At 40.4% G+C, this 25043-nt stretch overlaps 1 protein-coding gene and 1 long non-coding RNA gene across 2 annotated transcripts; both read left to right on the forward strand.

The window, feature by feature from the left end:
- The first annotated feature begins 274 nt into the window (after positions 1-274).
- mapk1 (mitogen-activated protein kinase 1) lies at positions 275-23436 on the forward strand. The gene is made up of 9 exons (XM_083784601.1): positions 275-616; positions 10612-10794; positions 12929-13118; positions 13881-13997; positions 15128-15242; positions 15752-15883; positions 16795-16904; positions 17122-17257; positions 19219-23436. The coding sequence occupies exons 1-8, from the start codon at positions 471-473 to the stop codon at positions 17236-17238; spliced, it is 1110 nt and encodes a 369-aa protein (XP_083640727.1). The 5' UTR covers positions 275-470; the 3' UTR covers positions 17239-17257; positions 19219-23436.
- LOC310872595 lies at positions 11065-12919 on the forward strand. Its single transcript, XR_014570408.1, has 3 exons — positions 11065-11168; positions 11209-12301; positions 12339-12919. It is a non-coding gene; the product is annotated as an uncharacterized lncRNA (long non-coding RNA).
- Positions 23437-25043: the final 1607 nt, after the last annotated feature.

Consider the following 25043-nt stretch of genomic DNA (forward strand, 5'->3'; position numbering starts at 1 on the left):
TTGATTGATTCAATACTTTATTAACAGTTTACAAAAAAGAGCACAGAGTACAGTTCTAAAGTGTATTCAATTCATCAAACCATCATCATCATTATTATTATTATTATTATTATTATTATTATTATTATTATTATTATTATTATTATTATTATTATTATTAACAGTGTGTGAGATTTTTTTTTTAGAATAAACAAAAAAAAACGGTCACATGATCACCTCTTTTATTTCCTGCAGCAGTAGCTTAGCTTTCTGTTCGCTCTTGCGAGTTGCGACAACAGTGTATTTGCATGACGGCTGTGGTCGCTCTGGCTCTGAACGCACATTTGTGGAAAAATCAGGAATATTTATATTCTTTTATATTGTAAACCGGAGGCCTTTGCCTTTTCTACAGACACAAGGGACGAATATATATACATCAATTATATACAGTCTTATTTTTTGGTTGTTGGCGTGTAAAGCCCATTTTCATAATGGCGACAGCTGCGGTATCTGCCACTGCTGGCTTGAGCCCCAACTCCGGCTCCGGTGCTGAGCTGGTCCGCGGGCAGGCCTTCGACGTTGGGCCTCGCTACAGCAATCTGTCCTACATCGGTGAAGGAGCCTATGGAATGGTGTGGTAAGATCTGTTAATGACACATTCTACATTATATGCCATGCTCATGCTCATGCCACTGATCTGATCCGATCCCTTCTGAGGATTTGACTGTATGCTCTCATGACTCATGGCATTTATGAAGAAAGTTAATTCTACAACTTGAGTCATACATACTACTTTAAACGAGGGTTCTCTACAGATGATGAAGCTGTTATAATAATAATAATGATAATAATAATAATAATTATTATTTAGTATTAATATTATTATTTTCCGGTATTATTATTATTATTATTATTCATTCAGGTGTCATTTGCCCTTTTCACATTCAACACCCAGGCTGCAAATGTATCACTCACAGATAAACACATTTGTGCGTCATTATTCATTTCAATGGCTTGGTAGGATATATGGTGTACAGAATTCAAGTACAACTATCCATCTAAACAAGGGTCATAATGAGTGATTTCATTATCAAGTTTTTGTGTTTTAGACAGTGAAGAAGAATTGTTTTTCATACAAGACCACAATAGAATATTTTTCTAAGAATAATTTTATTTTGTAAAATAGAAACGCACACACTAAATAAAGATTTATTTAGATCAGTGATTCTCAAACTATAATGCCGATTTTGATCGATTATGCCATGAACCCCCATAACCCCAATTCTATCCTCCCCCTTTTTATTTTCTTATTTTGTTGCATCTTGAACCCTAGCATCCCTATTCTGCAGGTAACATTGCAACGTTGCAGTTTGTAGATCTGTTGTGTGTGTGTGGGGAGGGATGAGTTTACAGAGCCTATCCTGGTTTAAGATTTATTTTAAGTGTACTTTTAAGTGGTCAATACAGTATTATACTAAATACAATATGTGTGTATAGTATACTGTATAGTGTATAGGTACTGACACAAGGATTAAAATTGAGAGAATGAGTCAAATAGATAGGCTAACTTTTAAATGTGAAGGGCAGGTAACATTCAAATGGCATACTTGTCACAGTTTAGGCTGGAGCTGAGTAGCATCCGTTCCTGGGAAGGTGGCATTTGATGGTGGCAAATTAAGTGTTTGGGGCAACACATTGACAACTCTAATGACCTTATTTTTGTCATTGCTTTGCCCCTTATACCTACACTCTCCCAAAATGGTTGCCCACCTAGCTCGGCACTGCTCCAAATCCAATTAACCTCAACCTCATGCAAAACATTAAGTGCAGCTTGGCTTTTAAAGAGTGGAAAATGACATTGCGTGATTGTGATGCAATATCTATACATGAAGAAAGAAACAAAATACTGATAGCAAAGCTGTAACTTAAGAGCCCACCCTCCCCCACATTCTCTTCAGGAAGTTCAAAGTCCTCACTTGATTGAGAAAGAAGAGAACTAGAAAGCTTGAAGAAAATGTCACTAACTGGTTGCTAAATAATAATACATAATTGCAGTCAGTTTTGTTTTGCACCTTAGTTGAAGAACTTTAATGTGCTTCCAATTTAATTGATTATTACTTTTTGCATAGATGCAGATCATTTTATAATAACAATAATTATAAGTATAATGCTTAAAACAGTGTTACTTGCCATAAGAATGCAGATCTACAAGCTGGTAAAGAGCGACGGAGGTGCCGATGTGTTTCAACAAAGCTGTCAGGAGTAGATCCCGACCCATATTGGCCAATATTGCCGTTATTTGACTTTTGTTTACGATATCACTATCGGAAATTATACAGCTGATATGTACTTTCAACCTGACCTCTGTATTTTGGGCATGTCGTCATAGGTGAAAAGTTTCAGACATTCCAAAATAGCCAATCTATAAGCTCACAAACACTTTTTTGACAAAACACTGGTCAAAACATGCTCTGTGGAGTGTGGACCCAAAATCGGGATCGTTACCGGACCCCAAAATCTGGCATTGGCCGGGCTGTAGTCACAACCTCCAGGAGAAAAAGAAAAGACCAAAATCTTGGGAGAAGCGTTGACTCAGGCCAGTGCAGGCTGTAACAACAAGCTTTAGAATGGATGGAGAAACCAACTAAATGGACAGGTAGCACATGTGCACATTAGTGATCGATTCGATACCATACATCTCAATGAAGCTGTCAAACAACACATTATTATCAGGCATGATGACTTGATAAATGTCAGAATTCCTTAAATCAGTGAGAAGTACAGGGTCATAATGACATCTAACTTACGACGGTGATTTTCATATCGTTGCTGTCTGGGGAGAAACCACCTAACTCTGCTGGTGTTTTGGCTTATAAACAGTGCAGCAGGGTACTTGTACAGCAGTTGTGAAGGTACCTGTCGTGATTGTGAACAGAGCAGCAGCTGCAGCCTATGAAAACAAGCCCAAACAGTAGTAGTAGTAGTAGTTGTGATTTGTCAACGTACCTGGCTGTCGGGACTCGGCCACTGTACACTCGCCACACTGACTTCCTTCACGTTATTACTACCACCTACTGTACACTCCACCAGAGTTGTTGGGAGGCGGGGCACGATTGTGCCTATGGTGTGTGTGTGTGCTAGCAGCAGCCACCACCAGGCTCTGCCAAACTTTGTTCAACTCAACTGTCATCTCTGTATGTATTTATAATTTTATTTTACCGGGCACGGGTGGGCGGCCGTGTGCCCCCCTTGCCTCTGGGCCCCAACACAGTTGCGTTGACTGCGTAGCACTAGTAACGCCCCTGTTGATTTGGCTTTGTTTTCTAAATAAGGTTGTCTTAATTTCCTGATTTTTTTTATTTTTTTTTGTGGTTTCTTCCCAACAGCAGAGATATGTTAGTGTACAAGAACAGTGAACATGTGACTATACTACTCATTCTGTAAACATTTCCACAGCGTTGTTGCAGGTGTAGTATGAAGTGTAACACATTTGATGATGCTCTTGAAGTTATGGTTGGTGCTAGTCTTAACCACTTGAAACACCATCGTCCTTATTCTGGTGCGCAATTCAGCAAAAACCTACAAGCTCACAGTGCATCTCAGTGTGAAAGTGTAGATCGGCTATTTCAGGTGAAGAGATTTGGTGTAGAGTAGAGGTAAAAAAAAAAATCACACCTGTGTGAACCGAGTGGTGCAACTCCCTTCTCTCCTCCCCCCCTCCTCTCTCTCTCTCTCTCTCTCTCTCTCTCTCTCTATCAACAGTGCAGCACTGTCTCTCTCTCTGTTTCTGGCGCCCCTACTGGTACATACTCGTGCTCATTAATGTCACAGGTGCACATGAACAACACATAGGTACTAGGTAGGCACGGACATTGCTGTTCCTTGGAGTGGTTGCACCACTCAAAAAATTAGTTTATCTAGTATAGACCCAGGGTGACCCCAGTTAACTAAGTATACAGGAATTAAGTGGTTATTGAACTCTGAGCTGAGCTGGACCGATTTATCTATCTTCCGCTATTTGTCGTTATCGACATTTATGCAGCAGATGTGACCCATCAACCTAGTGATGCTGTTTTGGGCATGTCGTCATAGGGGAACATTTTCTAAAGTTAACACAAGTTTTCAAAAATTCATGATGCATTGCGTGTTGAACCCATTCAAGGACCCTTACAGCCAGGTCTGTAACTCTTGACGGTGTACAAATGGAACCAAATAGAACCGTAATGCCCACCAAACTGGAGCTCCATGACGTTGAAAAGTTTGAGAATCTCTGCTAGAGCATTTAACCACTTCAGTGCAACTTCCTCTGCAACGTCTCTCGGTTGCTTGACCCATGTTTTGCTGAAATGCAGATGATGTAGCGTAGCGTAGCCTACTGATTTATTCTGCCATAAACCATCCTCTTAAAATTCCACCATAGAACCCATCTCCATGGCAACCTCTCTGCCTCTGACATCAGTACCACCATACCACAGCCAAGAGCATACAGTACAAGGGGGAAAGTAGAGCCTTGACACTCTTAAATGCTGTTGTGCAATTCAGAGGAATATATAATTATGTCTGCTAAGACGCAATTGCGTTTTGTTTTAGTGCTCAACACATTGACACACTATTTTATATATTGTAGAATATTATTTACTGTTAAGAAGAGATTATTTCACCGGTGTAGTGGCAACACAATTGCACAAAACTGTGATATTACTCCTGCATTGTTTTTTAGATGGACTGTTACATTGCGGGTATATTATTTTAAAGGTAGGGTTAGTGATAAATAGCTCTATAGTTTATTCAAATAGTAGTTGTTGCTATAGAGTTTTTGTTCATTAACAGGGTCTCCCTGTCTCATGCTCTTTAGTGAACAGATAATGCAATGATGCATGTTCAGGTCGGTATACCAATTTCATCCAATCAGAAGAGGGAACTCATACAATTTCACTTGTCTATCCTGTATCCTCACTATCCTATAAGTAATGACACAAAGAAATGTGAGGACAAAATTGAAACTGGAACGCTATAAAATTGAAGCTGATATATTGAGCTCTGCACGAACGGATAGACGGGAGCGAAAAACTGTCCTTTGGCCTAGTGGAGACTAGAGTGAGACAGTACATTTGCATGCAGAAATAAGCAAAGTTGGTGGTAATATCCATTATGCCAATCATTTAGCTGACATTAGTTGCGTAACAATATTTTCACACTGCAGGTGCAGGATTGGTTTTCTTGGAGTGCTGTAAAGAGAATTCTTGTTCAGAACATTGTGTTGCCAAGTGAGAGTGAGAGATGCAACGGTTGTGCAGCATTGGCATCTTTTGTTGTCCTCAGAAACCGTAAGCAATTGTTCAGTAGAATATATATTTTATATAAATGGGCTTGTATAATATCTTCCTGCCATACATTTATTCCGTTAAATTATTTGGTGAACTTCTGTGCTGTTAAACTTTGTACGTTTCTTCTCATTTGTACTTTATTCACACTCAAAAGTTCAGCTGATCCATGAGCATCGAGCACGAGGGGGCTCGCTTGTCAAATACACCAGAATTATCTACAAGCTGCCAAGGCATTGCGATGGGAACCAAAGTCTTGTAAGCTTGTAGATCTGTTCTTTTTGAGAAGCAACTCTGTCTGTACAGACTGTACTGTACTACGGAATGCTTGTTTCCTCTTCTTGTTGCACATGGTCGTTTGATGGAAGCCCTTTATGGTGTTAAACAGGGTATGGATTCCATGGAACAATGCAAAGAAATTGTTCACACGTGAATGGCGTTCAATTTGTTTACAAACGGGTTGAACTCATCTGATGCACCTGTGATGCACAGCACACCGGTGTATGTATACTGCAATAAAGGCGTTATCCACCCTTTCAGACCTACATTAACATATAGTAGAAATTTAAGAAGAGCTTTGTGAATGAGGCCTATTGGGCACACTTCTCTAAATCCAAGAAGGATCAGTATTGATGTTGTGCTCTGTATTGCATATTGGGCTTGGCATATGCTTTTGTACATGATCCAGCTACTAAAGTGTCAGTGTGTACTGTAGCTATTGCTTTGGCCACATTGTGGATTTCTAGGATTAAATGCGCCTCTGTTGTCCTCCCATTACCTGAAAAATGTAATTGCTAGCACTCAAATCCAGGGACGACATGGTATACATGGGGTGCATACTTAGTTTAGACTAGTCATTGGTTAGACATAAGGTTGGTGAGGGGTGCGTTAAGAAAGACGACCGGATTAAGGTTGGTGAGGGGTGCGTTAAAACGACCGGATTAAGGACGGTGAGGGGTCCGTTAAAACGACCGGATTAAGGTCGGTGAGGGGTGCGTTAAAACGACCGGATTAAGGTTGGTGAGGGGTGCGTTAAAACGACGGATTAAGGTTGGTGAGGGGTGCGTTAAAACGACCGGATTAAGGTTGGTGAGGGGTGCGTTAAAAGTTAAAACGACCTGATTAAGGTTGGTGAGGGGTGCGTTAAAACGACCGGATTAAGGTCGGTGAGGGGTCTGTTAAAACGACCGGATTAAGGTTGGTGAGGGGTGCGTTAAAACGACCGGATTAAGGTTGGTGAGGGGTGCGTTAAGGGTTGGGAGAGGGTTAAGGTTAGGTTTAGGTGTGCAGCCCTGTGGGAGGTAGGGTTAGGGTGAGGGTTTGAGATGGGTTGTAAGACTTGTACATTATCAACAGCAGTATCCACTAGTCCATATAAATACAGATTTGTTTTTTATTTTTTTAACCACTTGAGAGGAGAGCTACTGAATTATATGAAACTCACTCAGTAGAATATATATTTTATATATATACGTAAATAGGCTAAAGGCTTATATAACCCATTCTGGGCGGGAACCCATATTGGTATCTTACCCCATCAGGCCGGGAACCCATATTTGGGTTCTGTACAGTATGTACAGTATTCAAAAATGTAATCTTTTTGATGCTGCTATATAAATATTTGAAATTTTAGAATTTTTTTAGGCCTAAATGGGATAATATCCTCCTGCCATGCGTTTATTCTGTTATATTATTTGGTGAAGCCGCTATTTCAGTGGCGCAGGCAGGAATTCATTATTAGCTGGGCCTGGGACCACCTGGGTGGGCATATTTTTGCATTAATTCATATTCATTTTTAATTAATTAATTAATTAATACTCGTTTTTGCCTTCAATTTCCTACAAATATTAAGTCAGGTGTCTTAGAGATTGACAGGTGTAATGTCAGGCTGCTACAAGACACTTCATCCCATCACATTCCCAAATATAAACAGAAAATCAATCCCGTGTGAAGTGAGGGGTGCTCTTATCATCATACATCATCTCATTCCGGCCAATCACAATTTGTGTCCTCACCTTCGACTTCAATGTTTGTGCTTACGCAATGTTTAAACAAAGCTGGCCATTCATTGTCAATGGCATTCAATAATTGTGTTAAATCTTGTTAGAAAATAGAAAGAAAATAAAAAAATGATCAAACAAAAGAAAATAAATTGTGTTAAGACAATGTTTGTGTTTACACAAACCCTCAAAGCTGGACATAGGAGGTCCTAGCACCCCCTCAAGTTAAATGGCAAGATAACACCCCATAGCATAGCAGCAGACAACAACATGGGCACAATCAATGAAAATCCATTCGGCAAAAATTCAATTATGTAATCTCTTCAATCACGTAGTAATCCATAATCAGTTTCTAGGTTGAAGAAAAACAGCCACATTCTAGACAAGTACATGAGGACATAGGCCATCAGGCAGGCAGGCATTACCAATCAATCTACGCAGGTACAGATGGACAAACTAGGCTATCATAGGCTATGGATCCAAATAGGAACTGATGAATAATAATAAGACACCCACTGTCATATTTTGATAAATTGACTGCAGTGATTGCATCCACATTATACTGTCATCATATATTTAAAAAATGAAAAAACATTTTGTGGCTGGACCCAGTTCAGACATAGGCCCACCTATGTCTGCACTCTGCACCCCTAGGCTGTGATGTTAAACTCTGTACGTTACAACAGGTTAAGCACAGACTGTGCTTGTTTTTTGTCTTGTCAAATATTATATTTAAAAATATTTCTGTACAGTAAGTCAAGTGTGCAGTCTGTGCACCAAATGACAAAATTTACATTTACTCCAGACATAAAATGTATTTTGTGGTTTCTTCAAAACGATTATTCTGTTCTCTATTCTTTTTATTTCATTGAATAGTCCATAATTGATAAGGGATCAAATGATCAACGTGATTTGTTTTTTATGATTGACTACATCTATTAGACTGATTAACCATGTATCCAGCTGCAGCATTTTATACTTATAATGAAGTCGCACAAAAATACTTTTTTTTGTTTTTGTTTTTCCTACTTTGATGCTCATTTCCGTTGACTGTATCAGGGATATTATTTGTGTGCTTAGTGTCTACTGTGGAGTGTGGATACAACGCTATTCTCTCTCCCCCCCCCCCCCCCCCCCTCTCAACCAGCCCAACCCCTTCAAAATTCTCATGGTAACAGCCTGTTGCATAACAAGTCGCTCTGGCAACCATGGAAAGCCTTGTACTCCAGTCTCCTTGGAAACAGTGCCCTCCTCCCCCCTCCTTTCTGCGTACTGAGCATGCTCATAAAACAATAGCAAAGGAAACAGGAAAGGCAGCCCAGAGTCTCTTTTAACCACTTGAACCCCAGCGCATCCATTTGTTGGGAAGGGGGGGATTAAATGTATTTAGCCCAAAATAGCTGATCTATAATATCACCTATTTTTGGCGCAGAGATTTGGCGAAGAGAATTGGTGTAGAGAGCGAAAATCTGTCCAAGTACAGAGCCAACTCTGTTCCAATTTACCAATGTAAGCTTCTGCTTATGAGACACCTCATCGGCACAAATTATTCCTAGCATTAATGGAATCAGTATCACTGTAAAACGTACACCTAAAGTCCTCCTGAGTGTTCATTTATGGTCCATTTGGTTGCATTTGCACACACTCTGAGAATGAGATATATTAAGAATGAGGACTTTACTGTGTCTGAGGGTATGGGATCGGTTACCTTATGCTATGCCGAACAGAATCGGTAGCGTTGCTTTTTAGTTTGAAAAAGTAATGTATGATAAGCTACAAGCTACGGTTTACAAGCTAAGACCTTGTCATTGTTTAATTGATGAGGTCTTTATATATCAGGTGGTCTTAGATTTTTGCCTTTTTATTTAGTGGTTTCTTGTATTGATTTCTGAAACTTCACTTTAGTTTTTTCTCTGATATGACCTTCTCCAGTGCACGCTTCAGAAATTCCTTCACATTGTGATGACGTTCCGATTTGTCCAAGTACTTGTTTTTGTTGGTGTTACGGAGATAAGGCACAACCTTTTACCCTACTGAGATAACGGGTATGAATTAAATAAATTAAATCTTCTTCAGAGGCCTTCCAAGGCTCCCATACATTTCAATTTCAAATCATTATAGCGTGTAGGGCTGTCGTATTACAGATTCACATTGATTTATCTTGTATATAACACATTTGTATTAACAAGATAACATTTTTGCTTAAAGCTGCAATCAGGAAATTATTGAGTATTATGTTAACAGTGGTCAGAGCCAAGTAGTACTGCCTGCTGCTCATAAACACTACAGTATGTTGCCCCATGCAGAGTGGGGATTATTGTCTCCATCCACCAGGCCGAAGGTATGGGAGAGTATGTTTTGCACTCTGTCCGTCCATCTGTGTGTGTCTGTGGACAGCTAATCTCTGGCACTGTAGGCTTTATCGCAGCCAAACTCTGCAGTCTGCACTCTGCACACACACTTCCTGGATGCCAGAGCTGAACCTCTGGCCCAAATGTTCCACATGGGCCTGTTATAGCGCCACACAGCCGATTTGTGCGAAACACATTTTTTGACAGTACACCTACAGATTTTGTCCAAACATCATGCAAATTGGTACACAATCTCTCTGCAGCTATTAAAAGAAACGGGTCTTTCAGATTTTTCATAATCCATCTTGATTGGCTAAGATTGGCTTCCAAAGTTCACAGGAGTGCTCCTTTTTGAACAAAATTACTTAAATCATGAACACATCGTGTGATTTCCATGAAAGTTTGCACACACATTCCTACTAGGCCAAGAAAGAAAAGTCACTTGAAAATTTCAAATCAGCCTCATGGTGGTGCTATTATTGCCTTATTAGTGTTTTTACCTATAACTGCACCTATCTGTGTAAAGTTGTATGCACACTCCCTAGAGGCCAAGGAAAAACCTTTGGCCTGTATTTTTCACATTTGCTCTTTATAGCGCCACCAGGAGGCCAACTCATGTAACACATTTTTTATATAGTACTCCTTCAGATTTTGTACAAAATAACACAAATTATGAACGCAGCGTCCGATAGTGGTGAAGCTGTGTGCACGCATATTCCCAGTAGGCTGAAAAAGAAATGCCACTTGACATTTTTCCAAAAAAATTGTCCAATCCTGGTGGAGACCTGTACCCCGAGGGTCACCTTTCTAGTTAGATGTGTGGTCTCGTGAAGGAGACCTGGGTTTGAATCCTGGGTAGGAGAGACGTTTTGGATTGCAACTTTAATATTGTTATTTATTATTGCTTATGTATCCATTAATTTCTTTATTTTGTATTTTTTTTTTATCATGAACCAGCGCTGCCCAAGACCGTGACAATAAGGTCCGTGTGGCCATTAAGAAGATCAGCCCCTTCGAGCATCAAACATACTGTCAACGCACCCTGAGAGAAATCAAAATCCTGCTGCGCTTCAAACATGAGAACATCATTGGAATCAATGACATCATCCGCACACCAACTATTGACCAGATGAAGGACGTGTATCCTTAATCATATGACTGTCATGTGTATATCTATATCAGCAACATCAGTCATTGGGGATGTGAACAAAGTATTTTTATCGAGTCGATGTGCCGTCGATCGATTTCTTTATTTTTATTTTTGCTGCACAGCAGTTGAGAGACGAGCGCAACTGTGCATTCCTTAATTGGCTGAGCCAAGTCAAGACATTTTAACTTTATTGGTGAGCCGGGTTGGGGCGGGTTCAATCATGTATAATGGGATTTCACTTGTCCTGCGAGGACGTTTGGTAAACATTTATTATTTATAGCGTGCACTGCAGCCTACCGGAGTATTGTGGTGGCTTATTTGCATTGACGTTGATCTCCTCCTTTCACCAATAAATCCCAAAACAGTGCGACTGTGAATAAGTCTACGGTCGGCCTTACTAAAAGGTAACCTCTCCGTCTTCTCTCAATCTCTGCCACGTCGCACACGTGCGGCAAATTATTGTAAACAAGACCTGTTATAACGTCATGTCTGTCACACGGGGTTACTGCAAAAGTGTTGAACCACTGAATACGGTTGAATAATTACGCAACTACCACAGACTGCAAGGCATTGGTGATCGGTCACTGTAACACCCGGGGCCGTGCATGCTAGCTAAATTATTTCCACTGTTAATTCTTCAAGACATAATGGCTTATTATTATTATGGAAATATAGTATATTTCCACCTGACATTGTCATTTATATGTCAACATGGCACCCATGCAGTACTTTGCGTGTGTTTTATCATTAGACAGATGCAGGACTTAACGTGAGAGTATTCTCTAATTCATTATTTAGATTATGGTCACATAATACAACACAACAGATGCCATCAGTAATACAAACAGGTTTACATTTTTGGGATGTGGCATTTTTCATCTCTAATGTGTGTGTATAGTATCATAACACGCATATGTGCTCCTTTTAAACAATAAATAAACAGAGCCCCGGTAATAGAAGCATATGCTGCACAACACACCACGCACACCTTGATGGCTAATTAACCGTTAGCCGGTAAGGAATCAATGCTATTGCTATTTTACCCATTTAAAAAAAATACTCAGTCTGCCCTGACAGGGGAATTAGCAGCCGCAACGTTACGTGCGTTATCGTGAACACATTTCCAGTAGTTTTTTACATAGGTTTCTTTAGGAATACCAGGCTAAGCATTTCCGCCGGCTGTATGCCTGAGGCGAGTTGGTAAATGGGTGACTCATTTGGTATTCTTCGAGACCACAAAATGGAATGAGCCGGTCCATTTGGTTACACTCCCAAAGTTAAATTACTGTGTGTTGTATCTGTATCATAATATATCAATACTATAATATTGCACGAAGGGGCGCAAATGGGCGCAAATGTGTATGACATTATTTCAATATACTAGAAATACGAAATGTTAAAGGGTGAAACAGTATGCAACTCAATCAATTTACAACCGTCCGACAGGAGTTTTCATGTAATGCACGGAAGACTACAGTTACAGACTACATCCATCACGTGGGTGGCTCAGTCGTGTAACTTTCCCGACCTTAAGCTGTGTATGTGTTCAACAACACAGCCATGCAAAATAACACTGACAGCTAGCAGGTGACAAAAGCTTGCCATCCTTACCAACGGTTGCTAAACTATTGGCATTGGACTTTTTGGGGTGGTGTTTAACGAAGGGCTAATTCATCTGAAGTAATCGAAAAACATAATTGTTTGTGTTAACGGTTCTGTCATCTTGTAACTTGTCGTTTAATACAAGCGTCTTAAAGTATTTTGTTCAGCTGTTGCACCTTGCCCTCATCTCCTCACCATTCCACAAGTGTTAATAAACAGAACATTGTACAAGCTACGTTATCTCCCAGGTTCACAGAGGAACAATATAATCTCAGTCAGACGTCATTACATACTGTAGCATATGTCACTGATATGCTCAATGAGGAACAAAGGTGTCCACGAAGAATAATCCACAATAGTGATTAATAATCCTGATTACAACATTTAGAATAATAATCCAGATTATAATTTTAGCATGCAGCCCTAGCAATATAGACCCTTTGTCAAATTGTGAAAATCAATCCAAGAATAAATTGATTGTAACATAACTTAAGCTGAACACCTTAGCTTGGTGCGATGCAGATATATTGTCCAGGATCTCATGGAGACAGACCTGTACAAGCTTCTGAAGACCCAGCACCTGAGCAACGACCACATCTGCTACTTCCTCTACCAGATCCTACGAGGACTCAAGTACATCCATTCTGCCAATGTTCTGCACCGGGACCTGAAGCCTTCTAACCTTCTTCTGAATACGACCTGTGATCTTAAGGTACAACAGCCACTGGCTGAAATGGTAATATTGCTGCATACATATCAAAAAGGCACAAACCAAGGGGCACGGTCGTCGGTGGCACAGTTGGTAGTGCTGTCGCCTCACAGCTAGAAGGTCCTGGGTTTGATTCCCGCTCGGGACGCTGTGGGTGCTGATGGCGTGTTTCCTCCTCTGCGTCACCAGTGCCCATACCCAAGGTGGGGTTGGCGAAAGGGCCTTTCTGTTTGTAGTTTGCATGTTCTCCCCGTGTCCCCCAGGGTGCAGTAATCCTGGTCTCTAAACTGCCTCTCCCTGCCTCTCCCATCCGCCTGATGGAGGGGAAAGGAACTGGTTGGAATAACGTGTTCCTTCCACGCTCTACGTCCAACCAGGGAAACTCCCCCCTGTCAGGTGTAAAGGAGCAACTTGGACACTCGGGCATGAAGGAAGCATGAGTTCAAGTCCGTTGCTCTCCCCATGTCCCCCATATATGGGGACTAGGTTGGCGGAGGGTGTGTAGAGCCCAGGATCACATTAGATAATTGACACAGGGATGAAAAATAGGTTACAAAATCGTGGGATAAAAATTATAAGATAGAAAAAGGCACAAACCTGTTTCCGTGCCTTCTTTAGTCTGAAGTTAATCCAAGCAAAGGCAAATTTCTGTGATGTTTATTTATAAAATGCCCGCTTTATTCACGTATCATCCTGTTGACTTTAACGTTGTATCTCTTAACATTGTAGTCACACATTTTTACTGCAATCGTTGTCCTTCCTCAGATCTGTGATTTCGGTTTGGCTCGTGTGGCTGATCCTGACCACGATCACACCGGTTTCCTAACAGAGTATGTAGCCACACGCTGGTACCGGGCACCTGAGATCATGCTCAACTCCAAGGTGAGTGTCAACTTTAAAATGATAGCTACAATTAAAGAGACTTACAGACTAGTAAGAGTACGATTTTCAAAGATTATGAATCTGTATGAAACTAAAGGGGTTTCCTTTCAAATATACCATGAAGACAATATGACCAGCATTACTTAATCTATTTTGTTTGTGTTTTGGATTCTAAGTTTTAAAATGATGTACTGTTTTGCTTCCCTTGATAAAAATCAGCTATAGCTATGAGAAAGTACATTGTATCTGTAAGATAAAGACATACTCACTGCCAGCACTGCAATTTGCCTTCATGGTAGACAGTAACATTATTGTGTAGCATGAAGTACAGTCTCTAATAGGGCGGAGAGAAAAACTGAAAACTAGTTGCAAAGAAATTAACTCGTCAAGGTAACCTCTTCAGAACTCTTCTTTAAGGCAGTTGCCATATATCCCTTGAGAATCAAGCTAGACACTAATATGAATCAAGCTAGACACTAATATGTATTCAAAGGTAAAGGGTTCATTGGGAGCAGATGACCATTTTATGGACCCAACACACCAAACCGACGTCATCGCTGAGATGCGTTAGAAAGGGCCTGTGGACAAAAATCTGTTGTCTAAGGCGGTGGTGTGTACGCTTCTGAGGCGGATCGTCAGTTTGTTGTGAGGCGTCACTCGCCACAAGGGAAACTTTGGTCTAATCCAGCGTTGAGTAGAACTGCAGAGTCTTAACTGATCCAGCACTTGGTCGACCTGGCACATTGGATAGCCATCAAATTTGGATAGTTCTTCAGTAGGCCACACCGGGCTTAAACCTGGCTTAAACGCAAGCACAGTGGTGCCACACCGGTCATAGCTGATCTACGATCTCACAATGTGAAGTGTTGTGAGCTTCACAAAACATATTCAGAAAGATTTTGAAAACATTTTTGAAATGTGCCATTCATAATGAAGTAATTTTAGTCAAAGTATATCTTGTTGCCAATACTTTTGTACTTCTACCCAAGTCAAATTTTCAATGCAGGCTTTTACTTAGTATATCTGTATTGTGGTATTGGTGACAAATCGAAGTACTTCTTCCACCACTGGCTGCATGCTTTATTCACAGGCAAATGTGCATTCTCTGTGTGTCTCTCTCCCTCTATCAGGGCTATACCAAATCTATTGACATCTGGTCAGTAGGCTGCATTCTGGCTGAGATGTTGTCCAATAGGCCAATCTTCCCAGGAAAGCACTACTTGGATCAGCTCAACCACATTTTGGGTAAGAAAATCCTATTACAATGCTCCTGTTCGTAATGTAATTTTAATTTATGTTCACAGTTCACACCTTAGCCAAACAATATAGTTGTTCAGTTACACAATGTCCTGCAATGTGGTTCTGTGAGTAGGCGTCTTCAGACGTTGATATTTGTTAACGAAACAGGCCTCTAGTTTGAGGGGCAGTAAAGTCAATATCTAACGGCAGCGCTGGATGGATTTGGAAGTTTGGCACTGCGTAGTTGAATGTGTACAGCTGGCGGTAAACGATAGGCAAATTGGAGATCAGCGTCCTGTAGTTGACTTTTGCATGGTGCGCTATAGAGCAAACTCCTCTGGTCCAATTAAAAGAAGATGAAAGGTGGAAAAATACAGGATAAACTCATTAGGTCAGTTTCTGATTGGTGGATACTTGTTGGAGGGATATCAGGTTGGGTTAATGCAGTCGATTAACTCTTGAGTCAGACACAAATTCCCTTTCCTTGTTTTTGGCCATTATCTCTCTCTTTTCAGGCATTCTGGGCTCTCCCTCCCAGGAGGATCTCAACTGCATCATCAACATAAAGGCCAGGAACTACCTTCTGTCATTGCCTCTGCGCTGTAAAGTCCCCTGGAACCGACTGTTCCCCAACGCTGATCCAAAAGGTATGAAGCCTGATTACGGGCACGGCCACAAATGCGTGATTGAAACAGCCACGTCCCGTTCACTTCCATTCTATGTGAGGGAATGGGGATTCCCTCACATAGAATGGAAGTGAACGGGGATATTGATAGTGGCGTGTTGGCGTGCGATGTGCCTTTACGCTTTGTAGTGAGAGTTGTGCACCAAAAATAGACGATCTATAAGCTCACAATGCATCACATGCAACACGTTGTGTAGATCGGCGTAACCCATTTTGACCTGAGATCAGATTCTAAAAATGTCTTCTACATCCTGACAGTTTTCTGAAAAAGCTGTTTCTATGTCAGTGGTTCTTCGATTTTTCAAAAATAGCAGACCTGGCCCAGGCCGTAGCGTAACGGTCTGGGCACCGGACTGGTAATCCAGTCGCAGTGTGCCACGGGTTCGACTCCCGGACCCGACACGGCCTTTACTGCATGTCATCCCCCCATCTCTCTCCCGTTTCCTGTCAGCCTACTGTCTGTCCCTTAAAAAATCAATAAAAGGCGTAAGCCGCAAAAAAAAATATCTTAAAAAAAAAAGAAATAGCAGACCTACAAGCTCGTAGCGTGCCACTCGGTTGGCGCGCTATGAGCTTGTAGATCTGCTATTTTCCAATAGCTAAAGCATAACATAATGCTAACACCAAAAGGGGTTCCCGCCCAAAATGGGTTTTAAATCAGCTAATTTATTTAAATTCAGACCTGGTTTTATTTTTCAACTCCCCTCTTGTTGTCTTTGGTTACATCATTATAGTTAGACCCTGGGCAGGTGAAATTGAAGTTGTTTTCTATTGACAACGGGGGTATGTAAATGTGCTAAAAAATAGTACTGGCCATTTTATTTGGGAGAAATCTTTCACATCTCAACTGTGGTAATGTTCCCTTTGCTCTAGCACTGGACCTGTTGGACAAGATGCTGACTTTCAACCCCCACAAGAGGATTGAAGTAGAGGAGGCCCTAGCACATCCCTACTTGGAGCAATATTATGATCCTACAGATGAGGTAAGACGATCAGTAAACATTGCTAGGTGTCAAATTAACAGTTTGTACATGGTCTCATTGTTCATGCTGACATATTTTCAATGAGGAGGCCTTACCGTTTGTGAGTGAAACTGCACCCTGTGTCTATGGAGATCTATGAATGTACATTAATTGTCTTCAAATCACAAAACGGTGAAAATGGAAGACATCTAAAGGCCTGTTTTGTCCAACTCTGTAGCCTGTTGCTGAAGCTCCATTCAAGTTTGACATGGAGCTAGACGACCTACCCAAAGAGACACTGAAGGAGCTCATCTTTGAAGAGACTGCACGCTTCCAGCCAGGCTTCAGGTCCTAACTCGGGCCCTCTCTCACAGGTAAATGTACAAATCCCCCTTAGGAAGAAACGTCAAGCAGGGACTCAGGGTGGGCGGCCATCTACCTCGACCGTGTCGGGGAGAAAGAACGGGGGGATAGAAAGAAAGAAAGAAAAATAGACCGGGAAGGAGATGCAGGAAAATACAAGTAGTAGCAATAATAATGAATGTAATAGTGTAAGAATATAGTATGGTATAGAAATGTTGTCCGATAATGTATAAGAATATTAGGATATAGTGTAGTGGTGTAATATGATAGCGGTCAATGGTCGTGCTCTGTGAGGAGGCCGGGTTCACGGTCACACTTTTGATGGGATCCGTGAAGAGGCCTGGTCCACGGTCACACTCGGCAGTCAGTTGGGGGTCCATATTAGAGGTCCACGGAACTGCAGAGTGGAAGGCAAAAGAGACTCCGGGGAGTGGCTCCCCGGATGTTGAGTTAGTAGCAAGCCTTACTGGAGCCTACAGTGTTAATTACAAGCACTACTGGAAAACAAACCCACACAAACAACACAACAAAGGTGAGGGGTTGGGTGGGGGGGTCCCCTTACTCAGTTCTCACCCTTTTTACACGTATATGGATCTTTAGCTAAACGCAATTTCTTTGTGTGCCTTTGGGCCTTTCAGCCACACGCAAACCGCGTTTTCGACCACTCAAACCGATGTTTTTGGAAACGGATAAATTAGTGAAGATTTTCGGATCAGTGGATCTGTGTAGTCATGCGAAATGGAGCTTTTGAGAAACGATGATGTCACCGCTTATTAGTGCATATCATTTTTACTATAATTAGGTGAGAAATGCAGCTTGTGCCGGCATGGAAACTACACGGATATCTATCCGATTGTTCATGTTTATATATCACTGTTAACAACTTTAAAACTTATCATATGTTGCATCAACTGCAGCAAGCAAAGGCTCTGCTCTGCTGCATCCAATAATAAATATATCGGCCTACTAGTCCAGTGCGGACTGGTGATTTCATGTATTGGTGCCGAGTGTGAAGCTTGAACAGTATGTTAATTGTGGACCGCTACAGATAAACTGTAGTCCAGGGGTCCTCAACTAGAAATAATGAAGGTCCACAAATATTTTTTTGAATAAGACCGAGGTCCGGTCCCATGTGCGGCGTCCATCGTAGAGTGGGGCTCTATGCCCGTTTAGTATGGTCAAGCCAAGCTTATACAAATCAGATCCCCTTCCACCCAACCAATAATGGGGTGCAGAGTGCAGGCCCGGAGTGGAACTCCAAATCAGGCCGGGAGTTATACGCCCTGGCAGGCCACACTGTGCGCGCGCATAGCACGCGCTAGAATTTTGGGGGACATTTTGGGGGCCTTTGCAGAAATTTCACATGAGAAATGTACCATCTGATGTTATTTATATTATTAACTTCTTCCCTCCATTAACATAAGACACACAATGTCAAGGACCCCAAACGAATATATATTTGATGTACTCTTACAAAGCACAGCATGGTAAAATATATAAGGGGTTGTGGTTTTTACATTTCCACTTACATTTCTACTTTCCGCCTCAAGGCAGTGGAAAACAAAACTATTGACTTTGAAGATTCCTGAAACTAACTTGATTTTGACTTGTACAAATCCAGACATAATGTTATCTCAAATGAGTTGGGATGACGACCATTACTGCATCTAATAAACAGTGTTTCTGAAAGTGGGGACATGGGTCCTTAAGGGGATTCTAGTGAGGTCCCCAGCTAAATGATTTATAGTTGGAATGGAACCTTGCATATCTGTAACGCAGAGAGTGTACAAATGGAACCAAATTAACCTGTATCGATTTGTAATCCTTTAAATAAAATATATAAGTACTTTAAGATCAATACCTCTCTACAGCGTTTTGATGTGTTTTTGCCGACAGACATTTGGTGACACTACTGTATATATTATATAAAATAAATGTGCCATTTAAAAATCGACACTATCCTTTCTTTCAGGTGGTGATCTGGATTGGCTTCTCTGCTGCCACTGTTCCCCTCTGCCTCCTCCACGCTGTGATCTGTTTCTGGTATGGTTTGTATTTCCTGCCTGTTGTCCACATCAACTGGATTCCTTGGGTCTCACTCGTCAAGTCCACTTTGCTCAGGAATGGCGTCAGGAATCAATCAGTTTCTCTCCTCTTGCTGTCTTTCTGTCCTGCTCCTTCTTCCTTTATTTCTCTGTCAGGAGGTGAGAGCAGGGGGAGATCAAGGCTTGCAGTGTGGACGTTAAAAAAAACCATGTTTTAAGCCAAGATATACAAACAATACGTGTGCGTCTCAAAGGCTTTGGCTATCATATTCGAGATTATTGTCTTGTCAAATGACAGTGATTACAAACTAGCTGTTGTGTTGGTGCAATTGTTGCTGTTCTAATTACTGCCTACCTTGCACAAGCCATGGTAGATGATTTCCGAGTGAAGGGGTTATCTGAATCTAAAAGGTCTTTCAAACTTGTCACACTGACAAGGGACATTCTGAGTTGTCTCTCATAAAAGACAAAAAATATAACCTTCATAAAATTAACTGATTTATGCAATGAAATCACGCAATCAGTCAGACTTTGTTGGCCAAAAAAAATCTCTTCTACAGTGTTTGAGTGTTAGCCATCTAAAAGCTCTATTGTTTGTCAAAGATTTTTTTTTTAATACCCTTGTCTCATATATGGCCCAAATGCAATATAGACTAAAAAGTCTTAAAGAAAATGATGGAACATTGATGAAGTATGAAACACATTAATTGATTATGTTTACCTCCTTGACAATTGAGATGTTTAAGATATTATAATGATAATTTTGCATACACCCTTAGAGAACTGTAATTATTGGTTGGTCATATATGACAGTGTTGAGTTATATATTATCACAAGAATAACATGTGCATTACACGGTTATCCTATAAATTTTGCCTTAGTGATGTGGAAACTCACAGAAGCACTAGCCTATATGTATAGTATGATATTTTTCAAATGGGAAAATTTACAGTCAACATATGAATAATGAACAGTTATTACGGAGAACTTTTTTTGTCTGGAAGAAATATTGTGATGCCATTTCTTTCCTTTTTTATTTTGTCTGTAATGGTTCTGTTGCTTTTCTTCCTCTTATGTCTCCCATCTCCGTTAACCATTTAAACCGTATATAGTTAGTTGCCCTGGGTCGCCCAGGGTCTGTACTTATTGGCACCCTCCTTTCTCCCCTCTGCACCAAATCTCTTCGGTGAAAATAGCCAGTCTACAAGCTCATAACGCATGGCAATGTCAAACTTTGTGAGCTTGCATATCTGCTAATGCCGAATGTTCACCCCAGAATAGGCCTGTCATAATTATTACATAACCCGCAATTACTTGAGATGATCACAATATTTTTTTCATAATCGTCGTAATCGTTTACATGTTGAAACATTTTCACACATAAAAAAAAGCTGAAATGGTACATCTACAAGTTTACAGCCCATCACTTGGTGACGTGTTGTAAGCTTGTAGATCAGTTATTTCTGCCGTTTTATTTTTTACTTTTATTTTTTTGTATAAAAATGTATGTCATTAATTTCTTTGTATATTTCAGATTTGTCATATCTTCCCTGTGCATGTTTTGATTACCACGCAAACAGAAAATGATTCTTTGTTCATATAAGGTTCAGTGCCACAAACAAATCGTTAATCACAATTATTTGTGTGACAATTAATCATCAACTTAAATTTGAACCGTGACCGCCCTACCCCAGAATAGGGACGCTAGGGTTCATATGGTTAAATCTCTCTTTTACCTTGTTAATAATACTGTGCCCTTTGCATGACTGTTAAAAGCTCTGTATACAAAGACAATGTTCAAGTGCCACAAGGCTGAGTCCTTTCTTTCGGAAGACCCAGGCTGTCTTGTTCTAACTTTTTGTGGTATATCATTATTTTCACGCACATGGTGCTTATGTTCCGTTTCTTTCTGTGCTTGGGCATATTGCCCCTATGTTTTTGTTGTTTCGTTTGTTTAGCTTGCAGTTATCTTTGTGTGTGTATGTATATGTACACGATACACATACACATACACCAGTTTTGCTTGATGTATTTTTGGCCAAATGACCTGTAGGTGGTTGCAAATGGAGAATGGTAGCCATCTGCATGGTGGTTTCAAAGGGAGAATGGTAGATGTGTCTGCCACATTAAACACAAACCGCTTTGCTGCCTGTTCTAGGAAAGGGATCTAGTCGTGCAAACATTGAGGTAGTTACAATAGCAGGACACATTGTATTTTCTATATAAGATCTTGCTTTAAAAACCACATTTTATACTGATGTGTTTTGCCATATCAAAACCAACAGAACTAAAACTACAGCAGAACTCAAAACTAATGTTATCCATTGTCAATCAAATACTGTTCTATTTTATGGTTTTATTGCAGACGAAGGACAGACAACACTTGGAAACATCAATTAGACCTCAATGACCGATTTATAATGATGAATTGTATAGCTCTACCAAATGTAATGGCTGCCAATTTATTGACCATGTTTCTTTGGTAGACTTCATGTCAACAGAGGACACCGACTAAAACCACAACTAAAATAAATAGAAACTAAAGTTCTAACACTAAAGCATTTCAGAATACAGTTGAGAAAATATAGCATTCTCTTAGAATATGGCTCTATTGGCAACTAAATCATTGGAAGCCGAATCAAGTACAGGGCCTATTCAGCCGCTATTGCTTTGGCTGACAAATCATTGCATGCATGAAAACAACTTTTCACAAGTTGATTACAAGAGTATTGGGGCGAGTAAGTTCATGAGATTTATCTCTGGGGAAGAAAAAAATTACTTTAACTTCTAAGGAGAAATTCAGAACTGGATTTTCTCTCCAACGTTCTAATGCTTAATTTATGCTTCCGTCACATGCCAGACACTTATAGACCGATTCACAGAGGGTTTCCTGGGTGCGGCCATTACTGAGGTGTACCATTGAGTGCAGCAGCACTGATTAGCTACACCTGGCCTACGGAGCACCTGCTCCATGGATTACACCTCAGTAATGGCCGCGCCCAGGGCACCCCTCTGTGAATCGGTCTATAGTGTCACACACCAGAAAAGCAGATCTACAAACTAACTCGCAATGTGCCTGTGACGCATTGTGAGCTTGTAGAATGTCTATTTTCAAATGATGACACAGTCGAACAATGAAGTATAGATTGTGCTTAAACTTTTTTCTTTTCTTTTTTTTCTCGTCACAAAGACAAATCTTTGGTCTGAGCTGGGCTTCAGCCCCGGACCGGTGCTCTTGGCGCACTCAACTGTATACGCATCTCTTTGACAAAATGCACTTGCTTCACTTCTTGGGATGGGACATGTCATCCATGACCAGGTGCCTGCAGGGACTTGACATGCCTGTAGATCAGTGGTTCTCAAACATTTTTATTTTCAGGACCCCCATAACTCGTTGAGAGTTACAGACCTGTAAATGTTCCATTTGGAACACCCTCAACAAGGAAGCGTGAGGGTCCCTGGACCCCACTTTGAGAACCACTGTTGTAGATAAATGGTGGTGATGAGAACATTAAGGGCACTTACTGGGATTCTGTTGTATGATAAGCTTCTGCCGAGTTCTTTGTGCGATCTGTCTGTTTTTGTGCCTTTTTTGATAGTCTTGATATCCAAGATTTGATGTTTTGTTTAGTATGTTATCCATTGTAACTGCAGTATGCTCTAATGAACCACAATCAAATCGGGAGGGGTGGGTTTAGAGGTGGGATCTCAGCTCCTTATCTTTCAGTTGTGTAATTTGAACGAGAATTTGTTGCCACAGCTGTGTGATTTGTGACTGTACTGAAAAGATGAAAACGGAACATTTATATTTTTATGTTACCCTTTCTGAGACTTTTTTTTAAATGTTTTTGTGCAAATATTTTTATTGTAAAATGATTGTTTCTAGCAAATGCTAATATTGTTTGAATTGTTTCCAATTTAACTACTTCTTGCTGTATGTTTTTGATCAGTATAACCTTAAATTGTGTAGTTGACTTTTCAGAAGGAATCAGTATATTGGTTGTATTATAAGGGGTTCTGTTTCACCTGCCATAGAAATGGTTGAAATTGATTGGTCAGTTTAATTTTGCTGTTGTGTGAAGGATTTGACTTGAACGAAGCATTTCTTTGCTATGATTAAAGACTGACTGCCACTTTGAAACATCTTCTGCCTTTCGGTGTTTTTAATTTCTTTAACTTTTAAAATGCATTTACTAAAAAATTTAATTGTTATGCAAACAATAGCAATCATAATTTACTTTGTTCACTACATTTAATTAAATGCTCCTTGCATAAGCAGGCTTATCCAAAATAGTTACCTTAAAGTATCAGAAAATATAGCTATTCCCAATAATTTCCCTTCCACCAGTTGGTATTTGTGCCTTTTTAAGGGAGGAATAAATATATTTTCCAATTAGCACTGGAAATGAACTAACAGCATAGCCATGAGAGACTAACATATTTTAATGTCCTTCATAATCCAATATCATCTAAGATGTAGCACGCACCACCCTTACAGGTATACATTTAAGTACATGTTAACTGTATAACAATTTGTAATTTAAAAAACATTGTGAGTATACTGCATGTATTTCACATCCTCTGACTAGTAGCCTATGTAGTAGGCCTATTCCCCATCCTCATCACCCAAAGGTGACAACTGACATTACAAGATCTGCCCATTACGAAATCCAAAATCCATGCAACTGAAGTCCAGGCCAAAACTTCACATTTTCTTCCTTCCTTTTCTTTTTCTTTAAAGATTCGTAGATTAGATTCATCTGACCTCTAGTTTAGACGACTTATACAATACATACATATTTATGTAAGACTTTTCAAACAGCAATGCAGCTGGAAGAGCTTTACAATCATAAAATTAAAAATTAAAAATATGTTTAAAAGAAATGAACAATTTATATTTTAATCGACAGCATCGTAACAATATAATAATATCGGATTAGGGTATTACAATTAAGTAGGCCTATCACAGGCTCACAGCTTCATAGTTTAAAATGGTTCTTCTAATAATGAACATCTTCCTTCCAGCTAAAACCTTCACAGCAGGTAAACCTAGCCTCGCGTTGCGATACTAACATATAGGCCTACCACTGCGTTTCTGTTGCCTGGGGCAATTGCATTGCAAAGTGACTGCAATGGCAGATGGAGGCTGGCTGCGCCTAAGGTAAACCAGCATCACACAATTTGAATAGTTTCTGCTGCGTCCCGCAGAGGGCGCTCAATTGTTTCCTTGTGCGGATTAGCCTATATTACAGCTCGGTCGACACCATTTTAAACCTTTTATTTGCGGTATGTGGCGTCTTCATCTTCATACTGGTAAAAAAACAAAAAAAACAACACACGTGTTAAAGCGTCTGAAAAGCCCAGACGTTGGCGTAGCTAACGCCCCTCAAAAACGAATCTATTTAAAACTTGTGATTGACAATTTTACAGTGAGACCAAATACTCATTAACAAATAGCATTATGAATCCGTGTTGTGCTTTGCAGAATGCATGTTCGATCACAACATACAGTATTCAAGCGTCTGTGGGCTATGTTTCATGTTATTGATTTTCCCCATTAAGCCTTTTTTTGTTCATTGTTTTTGTTTACAACAGCTCTGCTTGACCACGTGCTCACAATGCGCTCATACATGCGCAGTGGGTTATTTGGCAAGAGGTGGCACGTGTCTGCCTCGGTGGCGCGCATGGCCAAAAACAAGCCACAGCGACGTGAGCGCGCTATCTCTCCAGTCTGTCTCTGAAGAGCGATTGG

This window comes from Protomyctophum parallelum (genome assembly GCF_964188405.1).
Source record: "Protomyctophum parallelum genome assembly, chromosome: 15".
Lineage (NCBI taxonomy): Eukaryota > Metazoa > Chordata > Actinopteri > Myctophiformes > Myctophidae > Protomyctophum > Protomyctophum parallelum.